This window comes from Ambystoma mexicanum, chromosome 11 (assembly GCF_040938575.1).
Source record: "Ambystoma mexicanum isolate Mex_15411 chromosome 11, UKY_AmexF1_1, whole genome shotgun sequence".
In the NCBI taxonomy this organism is placed as follows: Eukaryota; Metazoa; Chordata; class Amphibia; order Caudata; family Ambystomatidae; genus Ambystoma; species Ambystoma mexicanum.
The window spans coordinates 310,401,889-310,423,843 of NC_090934.1; the positions used below are offsets into that span (position 1 = coordinate 310,401,889).

A 21,955-nucleotide genomic window follows, 5' to 3' on the forward strand; every position below is an offset into this window, starting at 1 on the left:
AGAAATTGTTCAACAGCTTCGATACCATTTAAGGGTGATGATGAAAAAGCGCTCAGCTTTTAGACAAACACGTGAAAGAGAAATATTCTCCGAGGTGTTCTTTCAAACAAAATATTTGTTGTTGTAGTAGTTAGTTACTGTTCTTAGGTCAGAGGGGGAATGTCTCATCCGTCCCCCCATTTCTTATACCTCAGTTCCCCTTGACTGCCTTCACCCCGGGAACACACAAGGTGCCCATCGGCACAGTGCCAGGGGTCACCTGGTAACGGCAGGCCGCACGTTGAAAGCCATGTTGTCACATCGCAGTCTCCATCCTGGTTGGTCTGGAACGCGTTCCCCCCTCTCCTTCGGGGGCGCGGTTACGAGGCATCCTTTAATTCAGGACTTTGAGTGGCCGGTGGCGGGACTTCTGAGGACGGGGACTGCAGGTCCTGTCCTCGATCTATACGGATAAAAACAAAATCAAGTGGGGTTAGACAGTTATGCCACGAAGTTACAAATTGATAAGTGGTGGAGAAATGGTGGAGACTTAGTTTGGTTGACTGATACTGTGCGGGTCTTGTAGACCACGCACCACTGATGATGGCGTCAGTGTACACGGAGCAATCAAGCAATTGATACAAAGCAACAAAGAAGCTGCATAGACCAGGCAACCACACACTAACTTCAAGAACATCACCAAACAAAAAATAATAGGAGGACAGACAGACCCATAGTCCTTTAAGGTCTATGAAACATTTGGAGAATTGGATATCTATAATAATTGAAGATGTGTCTGTTGTGCACATAGAACTCTCGAATACATATATACATGAATGTTCTAATATTGGCAAATAGCTGTCTTAAGTGGAATTTCTTCCTATTGCATGTGTATTGTTCTAGTTTAACTATGAACACCAGTTATGACACCACACCATATGAACTTAGAAATCCATCTGTTTAGAGTTCAGAACAGCTAATTACACGGTTTGAAACTGCTGTGAGCAATGTAGCTCCTGCTTGTAGACATGTAGAGATTGGGTAGCTTGACAGCAATGGTAGCCAGGAGCCAATTTTGCCCGGCTAGGTCAACTGGTGCATTACAAACATATCTATGTGACGTTAACTCTGTTTCTTTGGGAATATATAAAAAGAAGGATTGGGACCCATCTAGAATACACTTAAAGTACAATGAGTCATATATGATGGGAAAAAGTTCTACTTTGCACCTCATGGGGTCATTAGACTTGCAGCTTCTCTTTCCTGAGTGGTAGTTCCTGCCTACTTGGTGATGCCCAATACCCAGGAGCTGCTTTTAGCTCCTGCTCATCAGATCTTAATTTCAATCCCTGTAATTGTGTTGGTCTTTTCCTCCAGTTCATTTTCCAAACGGAAAACACCTTTGATCAACAAGTCAAGAAAACAGACATCACCACATTTCCTATAACGTGGAGACCAGAGGTTAGTGTCGAAAGGAATGTGTTTTGATTTCACAGTGATCTCTGCTCCAGATTGAGCATGGCAATAACCCCCCATTCAGCCTAAGAGTTATTGTGCCAGTGGTTGCCTTCTGTATACATCAGTTATTCAAGGGTGATGCATACACCAGTCAACAATATGGAACACTTTATGGTTATGGTCAAGTAGAACTTCCAATATGAAGAGCACCTTTTAAGAGGCAAATACTTTGGACACTGTTCCATGAAACTGCACTTTACTTTCCTCTGAAAATAAATTCCCAACCTTGATTTTTTCTAATGCCCCGGGAAGTTCCTTCCAACCGGGTGAAAATGCTAAATGGGTAGAGGGGGTCCCAAAATAAGATTGATATCAAACTTGGACGAGAAGCAAGCAGGTAAGCCCCAACTCGCTGTTCAGGGAGGATCACAGTAGCCAGGGCACAGCTGCAAGACATGCCATTCCTTAGCTGCAGAGACCACAGGCCATGCAGTACAGGGGGGCAGTACCAGTGGGGGTCACTATGCCTGAGTCCTGACCGAAGGCAAAGTGTCCACAGGGTACGGCCCCAAACCATGGCCAGCTGACTGCAGGGATGGGCGGAGTGGCCTGACCCTGGCCATACCCAGTAGAAAGTGCAAGGGTGGTCCTAGACCTGGTACCTGGGTGCACACCATGCCCAGGGCACAGTCATCACTGGGCATTGCTTGAGGCTGTTTCTATGGGTCCGTGCAGTGAGGCCCATTTTGCGCCCCGGCATGTCTGACTGCCATACTCTAGGCTCAATGACTGCTTGGAATGGAGGCATGTTGACTATTAAGTTAACACAAAAAGTCATTCAAAAGCCTTGCTAGGAAATGTTATGGCGAACCTGCTGTACACACCTTTGGAATTCAAAAGAAAAATGCTTACTTGAAGGGAGGTTATGCTTATAATACAAAACATTAAAGAACACCGATATTTGCCAATTATGGTTAACACGATGTGGCAAGTTCACTCAAATCATTTGCAGCCTTTCCAAAATCTGCCAAAATCCCATACAAAAAGATTAAAGCTTGAATCATCCACCTTTGGACCACAATGATCATGCAGAAAAGGGAACTACTAATATTTCTAAATTTCTAAAATGTCTACATTTTTGGCGGGGAAACCTCATCAATGCACCCTTATTCGACCACTCCTCCCATACCCTGTACCACAAACTGCCCCCTCCTTAAAAAATGCCACAAAAAGCACGCCAAAATGGCCATTTCACCAAATGCGGTATTCATTATACACAATAATATATCCACTAACACTTCCCCGCCAGTCGAGAGTAGCAAAGGTACATCAGTAGTCATTATACCTACTAATATATCCAATAGGGCCTTCAAGCCAGTGGAGAGTAGCAAAGGTACATCAGTAGTCATTATACCTACTAATATATCCAGTAAAGCTTGTACGCCAGTGGAGAGTAGAACATGTAAATTGGTATTCATTATAGCCAATGATTTATCTAATAAAGCTTTTACGCCAGTGGAGAGTAGCAAAGGTGCATCAGTATTCATTATACCCAATAATATATCCAATAACGCTTCCCCGCCAGTGGAGAGTAGCAAAGGTACATCAGTAGTCATTATACCTACTAATATATCCAATAGGGCCTTCAAGCCAGTGGAGAGTAGCAAAGGTACATCAGTAGTCATTATACCTACTAATATATCCAATAGGGCCTTCAAGCCAGTGGAGAGTAGCAAAGGTACATCAGTATTCATTATACCTACTAATATATCCAGTAAAGCTTGTACGCCAGTGGAGAGTAGAACATGTAAATTGGTATTCATTATAGCCAATGATTTATCTAATAAAGCTTTTACGCCAGTGGAGAGTAGCAAAGGTGCATCAGTATTCATTATAGCCAATAATATATCCAATAACGCTTCCCCGCCAGCGGAGAGTAGCAAAGGTACATCAGTAGTCATTATACCTACTAATATATCCAATAGGGCCTTCAAGCCAGTGGAGAGTAGCAAAGGTACATCAGTAGTCATTATAGCCAATGATTTATCTAATAAAGCTTTTACGCCAGTGGAGAGTAGCAAAGGTGCATCAGTATTCATTATACCCAATAATATATGCAATACGGCTTTCACGCCAGTGGAGAGTAGAACATGTGCTTTTTTTGCAGCAGATAGTGCTTTGGCTCTCACAACATGTTCAAGTTCTTTATGAAAGAGGTTTTTAAATATTTTATTAAAATACCACTCAACAATGCTATACATTCAAACGAAAAGCACAGCGCTTGCTGAAGATGAAATACTAATTATTTTTACAGAATTAATTGATAAAGGTTTGAGTCCTGTTACTAGCCATCGAATTGCAGAATTTAAATATATCATCCATTTCTCAGTTTCTTACTTACTCTTTTCATAAAATCACTGTGGAGAACATGCATGCCCAGGCCCTCAGTCAGAAAGGCGGACGACCTTAACAAAAACTAGGAGTGTGTATGACAATGATAATATGGATCTGACTTCACAAGCACATTCCTAAAGCATCCCCCCAGACATGCCTAAAGGGAATGGGCATCAATAAAATAAGACCAAAAAAGGAAAAAGTTATAATTTACATCAGAAAAATGTTATATGTAATTCAGGAAACAATCAGACCAGATCTACAGGCCCTTAGGTAAGGTCATAAGAGACAGAAAGAAGTTCAATTTCAATACTCACACACAATAAGAGAATGGCGCTGAACATTCATATTCAAACACACAGATAAAGGAGGCAGACAAAGGGGGATTCATGTGATCATGAACAGAAGAGACAACATAACTGACATCCATGGAGAACGAGCACGAGCACACGCACATGCGCACACACACACACACACACACACACACACACACACACACACACACACACACACACACACACACACACACACACACACACACCTCTCTCTCTCTCTCTCTCTCTCTCTCTCTCTCTCTCTCTCTCTCTCGTGGGGACTATGTGTGGATACCTACCTTGTGGGGACTAAACCTTCCCAAAGTTCTAGAAATGGGCTAATAGCAGAACTATGTTCAGAAAAAAATCATAATACAGGATCCAACTTCATATTTGCAAAAATGCTTATTTTTTACTCGCGTGTACGGTACCATCTTTGTTGGGACTTGAACGCGTGTTACCATCCTTGTGGGGACTTACTTTATTATTCTTATTTGGGATGGATTGCACCATAGGCAAATGGACAAATGTTTACTTTATAGTACTCAATATACATTATACAATTGTATTTCTACATGTGAGCATTATAGCTATGACAACAAATGGATTTTGATGGTTTGGCATTTCCCATAAGATGTTTAATGTGCATGTGAAACTTAAAAAGGCACTTAGTTTCTGCCATTAAACACTATTATAAACACTCAAAAGGTTTCCGAAAAGAAAACTGCAACAGAGGAGATGACTTGATTGACCCAGGCTGACACACTGTGGCCAACAAGAAATAAAGAATTCAAATTTAGATTTCACAGACATCATCTTCCCTGCTAACTCATATCTGCTCTTTAGAAATGGTGGAATGGAAATGGTGTTGCTTTCTTCTTTTGGAATGTGTATAATAATAGTGGAGTTAACTTTCCTATATGGGTCATGTTTGATTATGGAAAAGTTACATTTTCCACAGAGATCGGGTGCGATAATCATGATAATGTTCCCACAGAGAGAGTGTGTACTTGCGATCATGTTGAGGTCCCCACAGAGATGGTGTGTGATTTGGACTATACTCAAGTCCCCACAGAGACAGTGTGTAATTATGATGATGTTAAGCACTTGGGCATTAGCCGCTCTATAAATCTAAATATAATACAATAAATACAAATACAAAATATGGTCCCCACAGATATGGTAAGTGATTATGATAACCATAAAGTCCCCACAGAGATGGTGTGTGATTACAATGATAAGGTCCCCATAGAGATGGTGTGTGATTAGGACTATACTCAAGTCCCCACAGAGACAGTGTGTAATTATGATGATGTTAAGCACTTGGGCATTAGCCGCTCTATAAATCTAAATATAATACAACAAATACAAAATATGGTCCCCACAGATATGGTAAGTGATCATGATAACCCTAAAGTCCCCACAGAGATGGTGTGTGATTACAATGATGATAAGGTCCCCATAGAGATGGTGTGTGATTAGGACTATACTCAAGTCCCCACAGAGACAGTGTGTAATTATGATGATGTTAAATGCTTGGGCATTAGTTGCTACACACACACATTTTACCTACCTTGTGAGGACTATGTGCGGAAACCTACCTTGTGGGAACTAACCCTTCCCAATGTTATAAAAATGGGCTAATAGCAGAATTATGTTCAGAAAAAAATCATAACACAGGAAATTCATATTTGCAAAAATGCTTATTTTTTCTCACGTTTATGCACCATCTTTGCGGGGACTTTAACATGTGTTACCATCTTTGTGGGGGCTTACTTCATTATTCTCATTTGGGATGGAGGGCATCATAAGCACATGTAAACATGCTTACTTTATAGTACTAAGTATACATTATACCATTTTATATCTACATGTGAGTATCTGCCTGCATTATGGGTATCACAACAGATGGATTCAGTTGGTTTTGCATTTCCCATAAGATGTTTAATTTGCATTTGAAACTTAAAAAAGCACTTGGTCTCTGGCATTAAAGACTATTATAAACGTTAAAAATGTTCCAGAAAAAGAGAACTGCGACACAAGAGATGACTTGATTGACCCAGGCTCACACACTCTGGCAAAAAAGGAATCATGAATTTAGGTTCAGATTTCGTTCTTTCACAGACATCATCTTCCCTGCTCACTCATATATCCTCTTTAGAAATGGTGGAATGGAAATGGTGTTGCTTTCTTCTTTTGGAATGTGTATAATAATACTGGAGTTAACTTTCGCATAGGGGGCAGTAATTATGGAAAAGTTACATTCTCCACAGAGATCGGGTACGATAATCATGATAAAGTCCCCACAGAGATGGTGTGCGCTTGTAATCAAGTTAAGGTCCCAACGGAGATGGTGTGTGATTACAATGATGTTAAGTTCTCCACAGAGATGGTGTGTGATTATGACTACACTCCAGTCCCCACAGAGACAGTGTGTAATAAGCGCTTTGCCATTAGCAGCTATATAAATCTAGATAAAATACAAAATAACAAAATAACATCCACACAGATATGGTATGTGATTATGATAACGCTAAAATCCCCACAGAGATGTTGTGTAATTTCAATGATCTTTAGGTCCCACAGAGATGGTATGTGATTATGTTAGTGTGTAATTATGATGATGTTAAACACGTAGGCTTAGCCGTGGTAACCAGTCATTTTGCCGTAGAAAATGTCAAAGTGGTACATTTAATTGCGACCAAAATACAGAAAAATGCAAAAAATATGAAACATATGTATACGGTAGAGAAAATAAGGTTACCACAGATATGGTACGTGATTATGATAATGATAAAAAGTCCCCATAGAGATGGTGTGTAATTTTAATGATGTTTAGGTTCCCACAGAGATGGTATGTGATTATGTTAACCCTAAAGTCCCCACAGAGATGGTGTGTAATTTCAATGATGTTTAGGTTCCCACAGAGATGGTATGTGATTATGTTAACCCTAAAGTCCCCACAGAGATGGTGTGTAATTTCAATGATGTTTAGGTCCCCACAGAGATGGTATGTGATTATGTTAACCCTAATGTCCCCACAGAAATGGTGTGTAATTTCAATGATGTTTAGGTCCCCACAGAGATGATATGTGATTATGATAACACTAAAGTCCCCGCAGAGATGGTGTGTAATTTCAATGATGTTTAGTTCCCCGCAGAGATGGTGTGTAATAGGAATATTTTTAAAGTCCACCCAGAGGTCACACAGAGGTCAACCAAAACTTGAACTGAACATTTGAGTCTAGTATTGAACTCCTCAATGGTTGTCCTCATTAATCATCTCCCCTTCCCCATCAAAAATGACTTAGCGCTCCTTCTCCTACTACCGTACACTACACACACGTATTCCTCTACACACATGGCAGCCTTATGCCTATTAATACCAAATTAACCTGAGGGAGCCTTGCCAAAGCTCTCATCTCTATTGATTTCAATCACCCCCAAAGCAGTGGCTAATCAGGTATCACAGCGCTGTCATTTAATAGATTTTGGGCTCTCCCCTTTTAAAAGATAGAAATCGAAGTGCCACTTTCACAAACCACACAGAACCATACTGGCATTGAGGAGTCGGGTTTTGCATATGATTCCCCCACTAACCTAGTAAAGTCTCATGCAATAAAACCACCAAAATGCCAAAGGTTCACTATAGAAGACCACCTTTCAGTTAATGTATTGAATCTGATAATGATGCTGAGGTCCCTGAGGAGATGATAAATGCGATTATTATGATGTTCAAAAGCCCACAGAGATGCTGTGTAATTATCATGACTTTAAGGTCCTCACAGAGATTGAGTGTGATAATGTTGACAATGAAGTTCCCACATAGATAGTGTGTGATCATAATGCAGTTAAACTCCCCTTAGACATGGTGTGCGATAAAAATGGTGTCGGAACGCCAAAGAGATTGTGTCTGAATATAGTGATGTTAAAGTTCCCACCATTTTTTATTAATGATATTAAAGTCCCTACAGAGATGGTGTGTGATAAAAATGAGATTGAAGACCCCACAGAGATGGCGTTTGATTATATTGATGCTTAAGTTCTCACAGAGATGATGTTTGATAAGGGTACTATTAAGGTTTTCACAAGTGAAGTGGGATAATTTCATAGGTGAAGTGGGATAATAATGATGTTACTGTCCACACAGAGATGAGGTGAATCAATGTTAGAGTCAGAGATGGTATGTAACAAAGTTTGATAAATAGATCTTGTATGATATGGCTTCTACAATTTTGGTGGCTTTTTGGCAATATGCTCTGCAATAGGGAAGGTAGGGATTGGTGGGAGCAGATCAAATGTGAGCTGCAAATCCTGAAGTGTTGATTAGTACAGATGTAGATGTACGTGCTTTGCTTTCTCTGAGCTGGTGCGATACCGAGTGAGTTGAACATGTAGGTTTTGTGTTGATAAATGTGCCCCAGGTGTGGTGTTCCATGAAATACTAACAGGATTCATCTTACGAACATGGGTAGGTGTGGCAATGCAACATGGGAGATCACAGAACAGATTATGGTGTTTTCTCTTATGAGTGTGTGAGTGGCCATGCCACTGTGAGGGGAGTTTTAGTTGGTTGATGTACAGAGTGTAAGATGAATAAGGGAGCATGAAGGTAAATAACATCACAATAAAGATTTTAAAGGCCCCACAGAGATGTGTGATGTTGAGGTTAAAACCCCTGCAGAGGCAGTAGTTGATGATGTCAACATTTTTTTCTAAGATGGAAATGTTTAATGCTATATTTTGCCCTCATTGTTAGTGTGTGATGATGGCTTTGTTACACATCGCATAGACCAATTGTGACATAATGGTGATTTAATTGCTCCCAGCAAGGTGTTGTGTGATGACAGGAAACCGAGGAAGCTAAGTTAGAAGTCAGGTGTCAGTCATCAATAGTCACCAAATGAGCATGTAGACCACATCTCCTCAAGACAATAGATGGCTTCTCCACAGCAATTGTTTGATTGTGGTGCTTTCATCTACATTGCATTGTGAATGTTGACCCCTAGTTTAATGTCTCCAAAGATAAAAGGCTTGTTATGAGTTGAATGGAATTCTCTTTGATAATTCTGTCCAATTACTGTATTGTTATTTTGTTGTAATAGCACTACCACATCAGACCTGGAGATACATCTTACAGATTCTGAGGTGGTGCAAATCCCCATTATTCTGTCCTATTAAACTAAAATGGGGTATGGAGGATTAACAAAGGACCGTCATTTTTCAGGTGCTAACTTCTCCATTTTGTGGACGAAAAACCGCCAGTCAAATGCTGGAGTTTTTTTCCTCCAACTAAACTCCAAAATCGATAAATGGCTGTGTGTTAAGTATTACCGCTGGCGCTAATAGCCCTACTGCCAAACCCCCCGGCGCTATTAGCGCCGGATCACGGGTTTGGCGGAAGCGTTATTGCCCATTCCCCATTGGGCCCATTCAGGAATTCCTCATTCCCCATTGGGCCCAATGGGGAACATTTGCGCTATTACCGCCAGTGGTTTTCCCGCCGGCGGTAATCGCACCGAAAATCAGCAATTCTGCCGCCAAAGCCATGATCTGGCGGATCCTTAAATGCGGCGGTAATAGCACTACCGCTGCATTTAAGGGTTACCGGCAGACTCGTGCTGAGGCCCATTGTATTTTACTGCACTGCCATACTTGTAAAGAGGCACAGTGTCTAGTATTGTGGTGATTTTAAAGCACCCACAAGGATGGTCTGTGAGGACTATGCCTCTACCCATGTGAGAAACTGTACTTTTAGTTACGCTCCTGAAAAGGTTTGTGACTATTGTGATGCCAAAGTTTCCATTAGCATAAACTGTAAATGATGGTAAAGAAGCAACAAACATGGTAGATGGCCTCTCCATTCACCCTCTATACCTTTGTATAAGGAAAACATATTTCATCCTTTGCCTTTCACCATCACTTTTTTTTTGCTGATGACACTCAAAATATGTATCTACTTCACCCCAGCCATCTTGGAATGGATTACCAACTGTCTCACCGTAATTCATTACTAGAACATGCCTCATGCTGAACTCCACAAAAATGGAAATCCTCTTTCGAAGGGATTGGTTCCTCTGACGTATTCCACATCTATGACAGGTAATCACCACAGCTGTGCTGCTTTGGAAAATCTTCGGCGTCTGCGTCCTGCGTGGATGGCGTCGATACGCTGTCCTCGAGGGCCTCCATGGAGCCGACGTCACCGGATGTTATAAGTAGGACGCACGACCCCCGTAGCCTCAGTTCTGTTTTTTCCGTGAACGTGTTCGCTTCGGAGATCTCGGTGCGCCTCGGTTCTTCTGAGTACTTCTTTTGGTTCTTTGAACCTGTTTGTTTGTGAGGATATCATGTCTTTGTCTTCTTCTGTCCCGCTGTCGGGTTTCAAGAAGTGTCGGGACTGCAGTTCCAAGATGTCGCTGACAGACCCGCACGACGTCTGCCTCTGGTGCCTCGGTGAGGACCACGCTACGGATGATTGTGATGAATGCCAGTCGTTAACGTCGGAGGCCTTGCGGGAGCGGGAGAGGGAGAAGAAGCGTTGTCGGTAGGGTGTCCAAGCCCTGAAAGTCGCTGGGCTTTCGACCGATGATTCGAGGGGCGACTCTCCGCATCGTCCGTGTAACTCCAGGGGGTATGGGTCTCGGAGTGGGTCTTGCCATTCCTCTGCCTCTTCCAGGCACTCGCAGACGCACTGTCACCGGTCGCCTTCCCCATCCTCGTTCGAGGACTCCGCCCATCGGCAGGTTGCTTGTCCCAACAAGTATTCTTCTCCTGCGGAATGGGAGGCATTTCGTACGGAGATGATGGCGATTTTCCAGTCGCAGGGCTCCGTTCCATCCGTGCCTTCCAAAGAAGAAGGCAGGGAACGTGCTAGGGCCACCGCTCGCACACCTTCGGGCTCGGGCGGTCGGTGCAATCATCGGGAGCCTTCGAGGTCCCGATCGGACAAGGTAGATTGCTCTAGCCATGCCTGCTCCTGGTCCCGGTCCTCGACGCCCTCGAGACCGGTTGAGCTTATGAGGTCTTCTAAGAAGACGTCGACACCATCTGCGCCATGTCCGTCGAGGGACTCTCTCGAGACTCTGCCTCCGAGGAAGTCATCGACGCCATCGGTGTCGGGGCCGTCGAAGGACACACTCGGGGCTCCATCCTCGAGACCTGTATCGAAGCCATCGGCACCTCGCTTGACATCGACGCCAAATCCGTCGACTCCCTCCACGCCTTTTGTGGAGGCTTTACCGAAGGTACCCCGTGCATCGGTGGAAACTCCGAGGAAGGCCCTGAAGAAGTCGGTAAGGCCTGTACTTGAGCCTTTTTCTGTGCCCTCTTCCAGGGATTTGTTCCAGACTCTGGATTATATTTCTGAGGTGGAGAAAGGGTCTGGGGAAGGTTTGGTTCCTGAGGAGGTTCCTGATGACCTATTATCTGGTCATAGCCAGTTGGAAGGCCTGCGTCAGTCTTTGCACGATGCCAGTGGTCTTGATACCTCCCCAGAGGTTGAATTTGGCAGGCCTGAGCCTGAAGTCCCACTGGACACCTCCCCAATGGCTCCAGTACATCCGAGCAGTACTCGACACAACCCTGGGGCAGTGTTTCCCTCACCAGGTGAGGGCTCATCACATTCTGCAGATGGTGCATTAGTTTAACTTGCCCAGAGTCTCCCGGGTTCAAGTTCTTGAGGTTGGTCGGCCTCATGGCATCCTGCATTCTTCCGGTGCCAGAGGCCAGTGGTCGCAGTCCTCCGACAGGATATCGGATCCCTTTCAGGTGCCGCCCTCGGTCACCCAGGGTCTTCTGTGGTGGGCCGTCAAAGGCAATCTGATGAAGTGGGCTCCATTTTGGCTACCCTGGCTGGAGGTAACGATCATGACAGATGCGTCCCTCACGGGGTCCAGACTCCATATCAATCTGTTGGAGCCGAGGGCCATCAGGCTAGTCCTGAAGGCTTTTCTGCCTTCTGTACGGGGGAAGACTGTCCTGATTCTGACAGACAACACAGTGGCCATGCACTACCTCAACAAAAAGGGGGGTGCAGGGTCTCTACCTCTGTGCAAAGAGGCGATGCAGCGCTGGTTCTGGGCCATCCAGCAGGAAATGTCGATCTCAGCAGTTCATCTGGCCGGAGACGAAAACGTGGTGGTGGACACTCTGAGCAGGCAGAGCACGGTCTCTCACGAGTGGGAACTGGCTCAGGAGATTCTCCTGGAGATCTCTGCCCTTTGGGGGACCCCACAAGTGGATTTCTTCACCACCAGTACCAACCAGAAGTGCGAAAGATTCTGCTCGAGGGAATTTTCTCCAAAAGGAGCCTTAGGGGACGCGTTTTTAGTGTCCTTCCCACAGCTGTACGCGTTTCCTCCAGTCCCCGTCATTCCGCAAGGGATGCAGAGGTTACGGAGGTTCGGTTCCCGGATGATCCTCATTGCTCCGGCATGGGCCCGGAGAACATTGTACCCGGAACGTCTCGACATGTCCATCTGCCCTCCACGCCGTCTTCCATACCGAGACGATCTGCTCTCATGGGAGGGGGTCAGGTTCTCCATCCAGAGGTCAAGTCCCTAAACCTTCATGCTTGGCTTCTGAAAGGTTGGGGTATAAGGATTGGGACCTTCCTGAAGATGTGATGGAGGTGTTGCTTTCGGCAAGAACGCCAGCAACAACGTCCATGTACTGTTGCCATTGGAGAAAGTTCTGTGACTGGTGCAGGGTTCAGAATGCGGATCCTTTTTCATGTGCTATTCCTGTGGTTCTGTCTTTTTTGCTTTCGTTAGCCCACAAGGGCCTGCAAGTGGGTACCATTAAGGGTTACCTGGCGGCGCTGTCCATATTAAGCGCTCGTCTGAGGAGTGTTCTTATTTTAAGATTCCTTTGATTTCCCAGTTTCTCAAAGGGCTCACTAATGTGTTTCCACCGTCACCTTTCCAGGTGCCCAGTTGGGATTTGAACCTGGTTCTAAAATTCCTCATGGGAGCTCCGTTTGAGCCTTAACATTCTTGCCCTTTGAGACTGTTGACCTTGAAAAACGTATTTTTAGTTGCGGTCACTTTCGCTCACAGAGTGAGTGAGTTGCAGGCACTTTCCGTTAAGCCACCCTTCATGGTGTTCCATAAGGACAGGGCGATAACGGCATCAATGGCGCCGAACCATGAGTCGAAGAAAGTTTCGATGACGGCGTCGAAGATGGTGCCTTCCTACCCGATGGCCCATGGTGCTCTTGGGTGGACTCTTTCACCGGGTGCAACGACTCACGGCGTTTTGATTTTTTGGGTTTTTCACCCAGGGTATGACCCTCATCTGTCTTCGAGGGGGTTAAGGCCGATTTCTCGAAGATGCTTAGCATCTTTTTCCTGAATTCCTCCCACTCAGCCTGAGAGCTATGTTTTGTGGGGCAGGAGACCCTTTCTGGGGAAACAGAACAGGATGAGGAAGGGGATCTTCGGCGTCTCTTTTTTGAGTGTCTAGATCTCGACGAGTGGTGGGAGCTACTTCGAGACCTAGAATGGGAATGCTTTCGACGGCGAGGAGACGAATGCCTCGACTCGGCCAAAGAAACTTTCGAGGAGGTTTTGACTGACTTACCTCTCTCGAGCTTCCCCTTGCGCTCCTTCAAGGCTTTTGCCGTCATGGACATGCAGTCCTCACACTCCGAACAATGGTGCTCGACTCCCAAGGCCGAAACATGTTTGGGGATGCTTGTGGTCTCGTGCAGAAGGGATGTGACTTAGCAGTTCGGGCTGGACTGCCCCTTTTGGGGTAGGGCCAAGTCTGATTTGCATATGGTCTTTCCCCTTCTGCAATGGCTTGGCAGATGAAGAGCGATGGTCTGGAGGGTTGCCCAGGTGCATGGTGACGTCGGCGCCGATACGGTGGCTGTCGAGGGACACCAACTTGGCGGACGTCGACGCGCAGCGCCCTCTACAGAGAAAAAATTTCCGAGGCCAGTAAGCTGGAAATGAATTATCTAAGATAAGAAATATGTCGGAGGACACAATCCCTTCCAAAGTATATTTCTCATCCTAGGGTTTGTGGTGCTTTTGGAAGGGTGGGTTTTTATAGGGTTGGTGAAATGAGTAGGAGGGATTGTGGGAACTATAGTTTTTTGTCACAGTCGACTGGGAGTTTGGAAAATTACAATCAAAGAGATAGCGAGAAGAATGACTGGGATAATCGGGTAGTTAACTGGAAAATAGGGACATTGGGAGATGTAAAATTGTTGGATTTTGATAAGGGAGAATGACAGTGGGAAAAGGGGTTTAAATGGAATAGCCTATAAAGGCCTCAAGGACTTCGTCCTCCTCCCTGATGCAATACCACATCTAACCTGGGGCATTTCACGGAGCATAACCCCGGATTCCCCTAAACCAGGTGATCCTCCCTCGCTTGTCCCCCTCCAGGGTTGCGATTGAGAGTGCCAGCCCTTCCCTGGCCACCTGAATAAGGGAATCTAAAGGTCTGCTTGGAGAATACCCTCAGGTTTCTCACAGCAGGCACCCCTGGGGGAAATGCCTCTACCATCTGTAAATGTGTTATTGCAAACGATTTCTGATCGTAATTGACATCTCTGTCCTTCAAATTAATACAAATGCAAATAATAGGGATGTTAAGGTTACAACACAGATGATGTGTGTTGATGGAGGTGTTCAAGGCCTAAGGAGATATGTGTCAATCTGGCTTTAGAGCACCCAGAGGCACGGAAACTGCTCTTCTGAACACCTGTCAAGACCTGCTATCAAATCTTGACACTAACACCCCCTCTATCCTCATTCTCCTTGACCTCTCCTGTGCCTTCGACACAGTTAACCACGACATCCTGATCGCATGTCTCCGTGACACCCTGGGAATCACAGATCAGGCTCTGGCGTGGTTAACCTGCTTCCTCTCCGACCGCCCATCCCAGGTGGAACTCTGAGCCTTTCACTCGATTATCACTTTCTCAACCCGTGGTGTTCCCCAGGGACCTAACCTATCCCCCTGGTTTTTCAACATCTATATAGCTGCCCTGGCACGTCCGATTGCCACTTTTGAATTGAATGGATATTTGATTTCTATCACGCTCATACACAAGTGTTTCAGAGTGCGACAAGGCAAGGGAGAGGAGGGGATTAGGGGAGAACAAAACAATGATCTTACTAGGCCCAGTGACATTGAGAACGCGCAAGTGCATGGTAGAGGGGGTGGGAAAAAGTGCATGCAAGGGGGAAGATGTGGAAAGAGCGCAGGAAGGAGAAACAGATAAATAATAAATAAATAAATGAATAATAAAGGCAACAAACAGTGGTAGTGCAGCCAGCAAGTGGCAAGTGCTGGGCTTAAGGCAGCAGACAGAGTAGGTCTGATAAGTGCAGGAAGAAAAAGGGGGGAGCTGTATGGATACAGATACAGACTACAGTGCAAGGGGTGGCCCGGATGCAGTGCGGGAGGGTGGTAGGGTGAGCAGGTACCTGGGCCCAGAGGACAGATGGTGGCCAGGTGCACAGTGCCAAGAGAGAACAGATCGGCAGGGGATAGGGGGAAAGAAGGCAGAAGCAAAGAGGAAGGTCTTGAGGTGCTTACGGAACCGGAGATGATTCTCCTCAAGTTTTAGAGTGGCAGTGAGACTGTTCCAGAGGGAGGCCCCAGCCGAAGACAGAGATCTACCCCAGCTTGTTTCTTTGAAAAATGACTGACTCTGAGGGAGTTAGAGGTAGAGGAGCGAAGAGCTCAAGAGGGGAGGTATTTGTGGAGGCATAGCTGAAGGTATTTTGGACCCAGGCCCCAGAAATCCTTGGGGACAATGCAGAGGGTTTCGAATGTAATCCTTGTATCCACTGGGAGCCAATGGAGAGATTTCAGAGCTGGAGAGATATGATTCCAGGGCTTGAGGCCAATGACAAGTCTTGCAGTCCTGTTCTAGATTAGTTGCAGAGGGTGGAGAGTAGAGGCAAGTAGATTTAGAAAGAGGCTGTTACAATAGTCCAACCTAGAGAGAACCAAAGCTTGGGGGACTGTGAGCTTCTGGAGGAAGGAGAGGAAAGGCAGAGTACCTCTGACGAGGTGCAGCAGGAAGTTTGACTTTTTAGAGACATTAGAGATGTGGGCGGAGAAGGAAAGTTTGGAGTCAAAGAAGACCCAGAGGTTCTTAGCCTCGCAGGTGGGTTAGGAGGAGGGCCAAGGGAGACCAGCCAGAGAGTGAGGGGAAAGGATGGCGAAGGTGTGGCGATGAGGAGGATCTCCGTCTTACTGCCATCCAGATAAAGATCATTGGCGTACACAAATCTTGAATGGCAGTTAGGCAATCAGAGATGAGAGAGGAGGTGGCTGAGGGCAGCCTGAAAATTAGTTGATTGTCATCAGCGTAGCAGTGGACATTTTAGCAGAAAATGGCAATGCAGTGGGCGAGATTTGCCAGGTATTTGTTGAAAAGCCAGGGTGAGAGGTTAGACCCATGGGGAAGATAGGTGATAGGAAGGACCCAAGTTGGACCTGGAAGGGTTGATCAGAGAGGAAAGAGGTCAGCCAGGCCAGAGCCTGATCAGTGATACCCAGGTTATCACAGAGACGGTTGAGCAGGATGGTACGGTTGACCGTGTCAAAAGGCAGAAGAGAGCTTGAGTAGGATAAGGACAGAGGGAATGTTAGAGTCAAGGTTGTAGAGCAGATCAGACTGGTGGTCATTGAGGCAGACAACAGAATCGGACTGAAGGTTAAGCTGAGAAATGGCCAGGTTTTCCAGGAGTTTGCCCAGAAAGGGAGTAATGGAAATTGGGTGATAGCCAGACAAGAAGAATCTGCTGTGGGTTTCTTGAGAAGAGGGTGCACAAGGGAGTGCTTCAGAGGGGAGGGCAAGAGTCCTGAGGAAAAGGAGTGGTTGCATAAATCAGCAAGGGCCAGAGTGAGAGTGTCTATGTGGTCCTTGATGGTTTTAGAGGAACAGGCATGAACTTGTTTTGATGAGGCTTTCGTAGATTGGACTTGTCTAGCACCCTCATCAGGGGAGAAAAAGAGGAAAGGACAAGGAGGAGGGTGGGGGGCGGCTGATGGAGGAACAGCAAGCACAGGCATAGAGAGGAGAGGAGGAGATGGTGGACAGGATGTCCTGGGCTTTTGAGATAAAGTGAGAGTGAAGGACATTGCACAGAGCCTAGGAGGTAACAGGAGGGGTAGACTGCAGCAGGGTTGGCCAGCTCCTGGCAGATTTTAAAGAGTTTGGCTGAGTTTTTAGATGCCGTAGTGACACAGGCTTGAATGTGGGCTCTCTTCTTGGTGAGGACAGAGAGTTGGTATTACTTTTGGAGCAGGCGACAGGCCAGTTTGTCCGAGGATGAACAAGAAGCCCTCCATTTCCTCTCAGCTGCCCTAAACTTGCGTTTGAGTGTAGCTAGGTCGGAGTCATATCAGGAATTGCAATTGGCTTTGGACTTCAAACTGATCCTCATGACAGGGGCAAGAGCATCAAGAGTATCAGGAATTGAAGAGTAGAGCAGAGACAGGGCTATGTCAGGATGTGAGACAGCCAGAGGTGGAGGTGGGGGGGAGAAGGTGGCAGCACCTGTAACTTGCAGTGCAACGTGGACGACATGCAACTATCTTACAGGCTACCCTCGGCCACCTCCTCCTCCTCCTCCTCACTCATATCTGTCTGTCCGCTATATTCTTGGTGTCTTAGTGGCGTTAAGGCAGAGGTCTTTTGCAGCACACCAAGACGGAGATCGTTTGCATTGGGACCCCTTCTCCCGCTTTCCCACTGTCACTCTGGCCGGCCTCCCTTGGCCATGCATGCGCACCCACCTGCGAAGCTAGAAACCTTGGGGGTCACCTTTGACTCCACTGTCTCCTTCTCCTCTCACATTTCAGACATCTCTAAAAAGTCTAACTATAAGCTTCACCTACTCATAGGTACTCAACTTTTTCCACTTTCCCCCAGAGGCTCACTGTCTCCAGAACCCTGGTTCTCTCCAGACTGGACTATTGCAACAGCCTTTTCCTCAACCTCCCTTCTTCTGCCCTGCACCCTATGCAACTCATCCAGAACACAACCTCAAGTCTTATCCTTGGCATCAAGCCCAGGTACCACATCTCTCTGTTGCTGAAATCCCTTCATGGCTCCCTGTGGCTGCAAGGATCAAATTCAAGATCCTTTGCATTGTTCACAAGGCTTTCTGGGGCCTGGCACCTACCTACCTGCAACTCTGTCTACCTAAATACTGTCCCTCACGAGCCCTGCACTCATCTACCTCCAACCTTCTGCGAGTGAGCAGTCTCCAAGCAGAGATTTGGAGGGAGATCCTTATCCTCAGCAGGTGCCTCCCTCTGGAATAGCCTATCTGCCACCTTCCGTCTTGAGCGGGATCTCCTCTTCTCCTCTTCCTTCTCTCTCCCTCTACCCTGCTAATCCAGTTCTGTTTTTTTCTCTCCCTCCCTCCCTCCTCTTCCTTACAGCATGCTGACTGGCCACCGGGAGTACCTCAGTCTCACTGGTCCCTGGCACCCCTGCCAGTCCTCTCTCACACTTGCCTCAGGGCCCTACACCCCACCAAGACTCAATGCATTTGATAAATTAACCCAAGAGAGTGGCTCTCTGCACTTAGCCCAGTCTCAACCGACCGGGTTCACTTGATCCTCTGCGTCCCTGTCACCCTCTGTGCACTTGCGCGATCGTATGCACCGCGCCTGAAGATCATCTGTCTGTCTCCCCTGTCTTCACCCCTTAATTGCACTGTTAAAACTGCAGAATCGCAGTCAGGCCAATTTGCTGTCTCCCAAACTATTAAATGTATTTTTTATGCACTTACTCTGCCTGTGCAGACTATTATCTCAGAATTTCCAGGGCTCTGAGCATCTGTGTTTTTTTCTCCATGTTGCCACCCTACTTGAGCTCTTTGAAACACTTGCCTGTGTATATGCGCTATATAAATAAAGAATACCATACCATAATGCATGCTGGAAAAGTATGAAATTTGCACAATGCAGGCAAAAGGGCTAAATCGCCCCTGCCAGGACTTGAAGCTTTGGGCTTGTCACCTATTGTAGCTCTAGACATCATTGTCTTTGAGTCCCCTTTGGTCCTTTCTACTTCTCCTCTCATGAACCTCTGCATCCCTCACAGAAACTAGCAACAAGAGTCTGACCAAATGACAGAAGCTGTGCTCTACAAGATAATGTTATATTAAATTATTGAAAGGGCACCTGAAATAACGGGGCTATTTAAATGTAATCACTTAAAATATTGTTTTGTTAATTAAGAATCAGTTTAGGGGTGGTGGGGTCCAAAGCCCTTACACATTATTATTTAAATACATCACATGAAACAACATGAAGTAGGTTATGGGTGAAGATACACAGCAATCTGGTTTAAAATGACCCACATTGATGTAACCCTGTAATACAATCTATGCTTCATCTGTTAAAACGAATTTAAAGATGCTTTTCTGTTGCATTTTGATGAACGAAGACCAGGTTTAAAAATGGAAAGTATACACATTGACCAAGTCTGCATTTGTGTTTGGAGTAGGTAACACATGTATATTTGAGAACAACAGAATGTTTTCAACTTCTTAGTGCTCAGTCCTTCGTTTTCCCTCCTCCACCTACATCATTAGGGAAACCTGGCTCTGCCAGTGATCAGGTGTTAAACACCTCATGCCAAACAGCCTGTGAATAACAAAAGCCGTGACCTGGCTGGAATGCCAGCCCAAGCCCAGATAGTTTCACTCCTTACAAGCAAACACTTTCAAAAGACTATTGTTTTAAAACTCAGCAAGTAAAGTGTTTCACTTTGAAATAGCAAACACGGAGCATAGTTTTGGAATGAAAGTAAAAGACGTGATGGATTTTTTTTAACTAATGATTATTATTATTTTGTTGTATAAAATATGTACCATTTCCAAGAAATATTTTTATTATTATGCTGTATATGTACTATTTGCAATGGTGACACACTAACACATCTGTATTTTACTATTACACAGGGAAAAACACACATGTTTGCCAGCATAAAAGAAGTCTTGTTTTGTGCTGACGAGCGTTTTTGCATTTTGCAACACAAGTAATTTGTAAAGAAAGTGAAAACGAAAATGATGTTTGCCTGTTGGTATTGTGAGGGTAATACTTCACATTGAACGCAACTGCTCAGACCGTGGGGTTATACGGAAAACCTATTTACTAGCTAAAAAATATGGATTTATCTTGAAAGTGAACTTTGAGCATTTATCTGTTAGTGACAGCAAATAGGTTTATACAACAAAGCTGACAGCTCTCTCAACAGAATCAGAACATTCTCACAGACCTATTGTAATCTGCCCATGTTATGTTATTTGACCACATTTTTTAATGCGCTTGTTTACTCACAGAACTGCACGGGTTGCTTAGTGATTTTTGCATTAGACATTTCGCATTGTAAACTCTTGCTAAACGCCATAGGATTGGTCCGATTTTGTGGTAAGAGGAGCACAAAATGATAGCTGCATTCTTCCTCAGAGCAGCTGAAAATAGTACTACTTATGGCCCCATTATCGAAATTTGGTTATATCTCAGTGCTAAATTATCTGAGATACCACAAAACTGTATTACCATTACCACCCCTTGGTCCGGTGGTAGTACTGCTGGATTACAAGTGGTTGTAGGCGGTGTTAGTCCCCATTATTTGTAGTCCCTAGGACTCCATGGGGGATTACAGTGGTATTTCTGCCGGCAGTAATAACGCTGAATTGGTCGATGTTGGGTGGTAAGGTGCAATAAATACCTCCCAGCTTATTTCTGGAGGTTTTTCCTCCACCTTACTCCCAAACTGTTGGTTGTAGGCATTCCTGCCACATGATTACTGCACCACCCAACTAATGAAGCTCATTTACATGGTTATGTGGTAAGGATGTGGCAGTAACAGAATTACTGCCTCTTTTACCACACAGCCATATTGAATTTGGTAATAATGTGGAGGAAAACTTTCCACATTTCAATATTTCCTGCAGGTGAAATTAACGCCCACAGTAAATACTTCAAAACCCCAATTACTTCACACCATACTACCCTACCACTCAACCCTAATTCTAAAACTTGTCCAATCTGTTCCATATGTGCTACAATTGCAACTAGCAAGTCTGCCTAATAACATATCTGTGGTGTAGTCACATTTAGAAAGTCTGCCTAATAGCATATCTGTGGTGTAATTGCATCTAGAAAGTCTGCCTAGTAGCATATCTGTGGTGTAGTCACATTTAGAAAGTCTGCCCAATAGCATATCTGTGATATAATTGCATCTAGAAAGTCTGCCTAATAGCATATCTGAGGTATAATTGCATCTTGAATGTCTGCCTAACACCACATCTGTGCTGTAGTTAGAAAGCCTTCCTACTAGCATAACTATGGTGTAGTTAGAAAGTCTGCCTAATAGCATATCTGTGGTACAATTGCATCTAGAAAGTCTGCCTAATAACATATCCGTGGTTTATTTGCATCTAGATAGTCTGCCTAATAGCTTGTATGTGGTATAATTGCATCTAGGAGGTCTGCCCAATAGCATACCTGTGGCGTAATTAGAAAGACTGCATTATAGCATATCAGTGGTGTAGTTGAACTTAGAAAGTCTGCCTAATAGCATATCTGTGGTATAATTGCATTGTGAAAGTCTGCCTAACAACATATCTGTGCTGTAGTTAGAAAGTCTGCCTAATAGCATATCTGTGGTATAATTGCATTGTGAAAGTCTGCCTAACAACATATCTGTGCTGTAGTTAGAAAGTCTGCCTAATAGCATATCCGTGGTATAATTGCATCTTGAAAATCTGCCCGATAGCATATCTGTGGTGTAGTTAGAAAGTCTCCCCCAATAG

General features: G+C 44.9%; 1 protein-coding gene across 1 annotated transcript in view; it reads right to left on the minus strand.

The window, feature by feature from the left end:
- Positions 1 to 312: 312 nt before the first annotated feature.
- Positions 313 to 21,955, minus strand: part of LOC138503374 (cAMP-dependent protein kinase inhibitor alpha-like) — a 169,576-nt gene continuing 147,933 nt past the window's right edge. Inside the window, exon 3 of the mRNA XM_069623044.1 lies at positions 313 to 442. Coding sequence (XP_069479145.1) covers positions 360 to 442 — 83 coding nt within the window. The 3' untranslated portion in view covers positions 313 to 359. The remainder of the gene's footprint in view (positions 443 to 21,955) is intronic.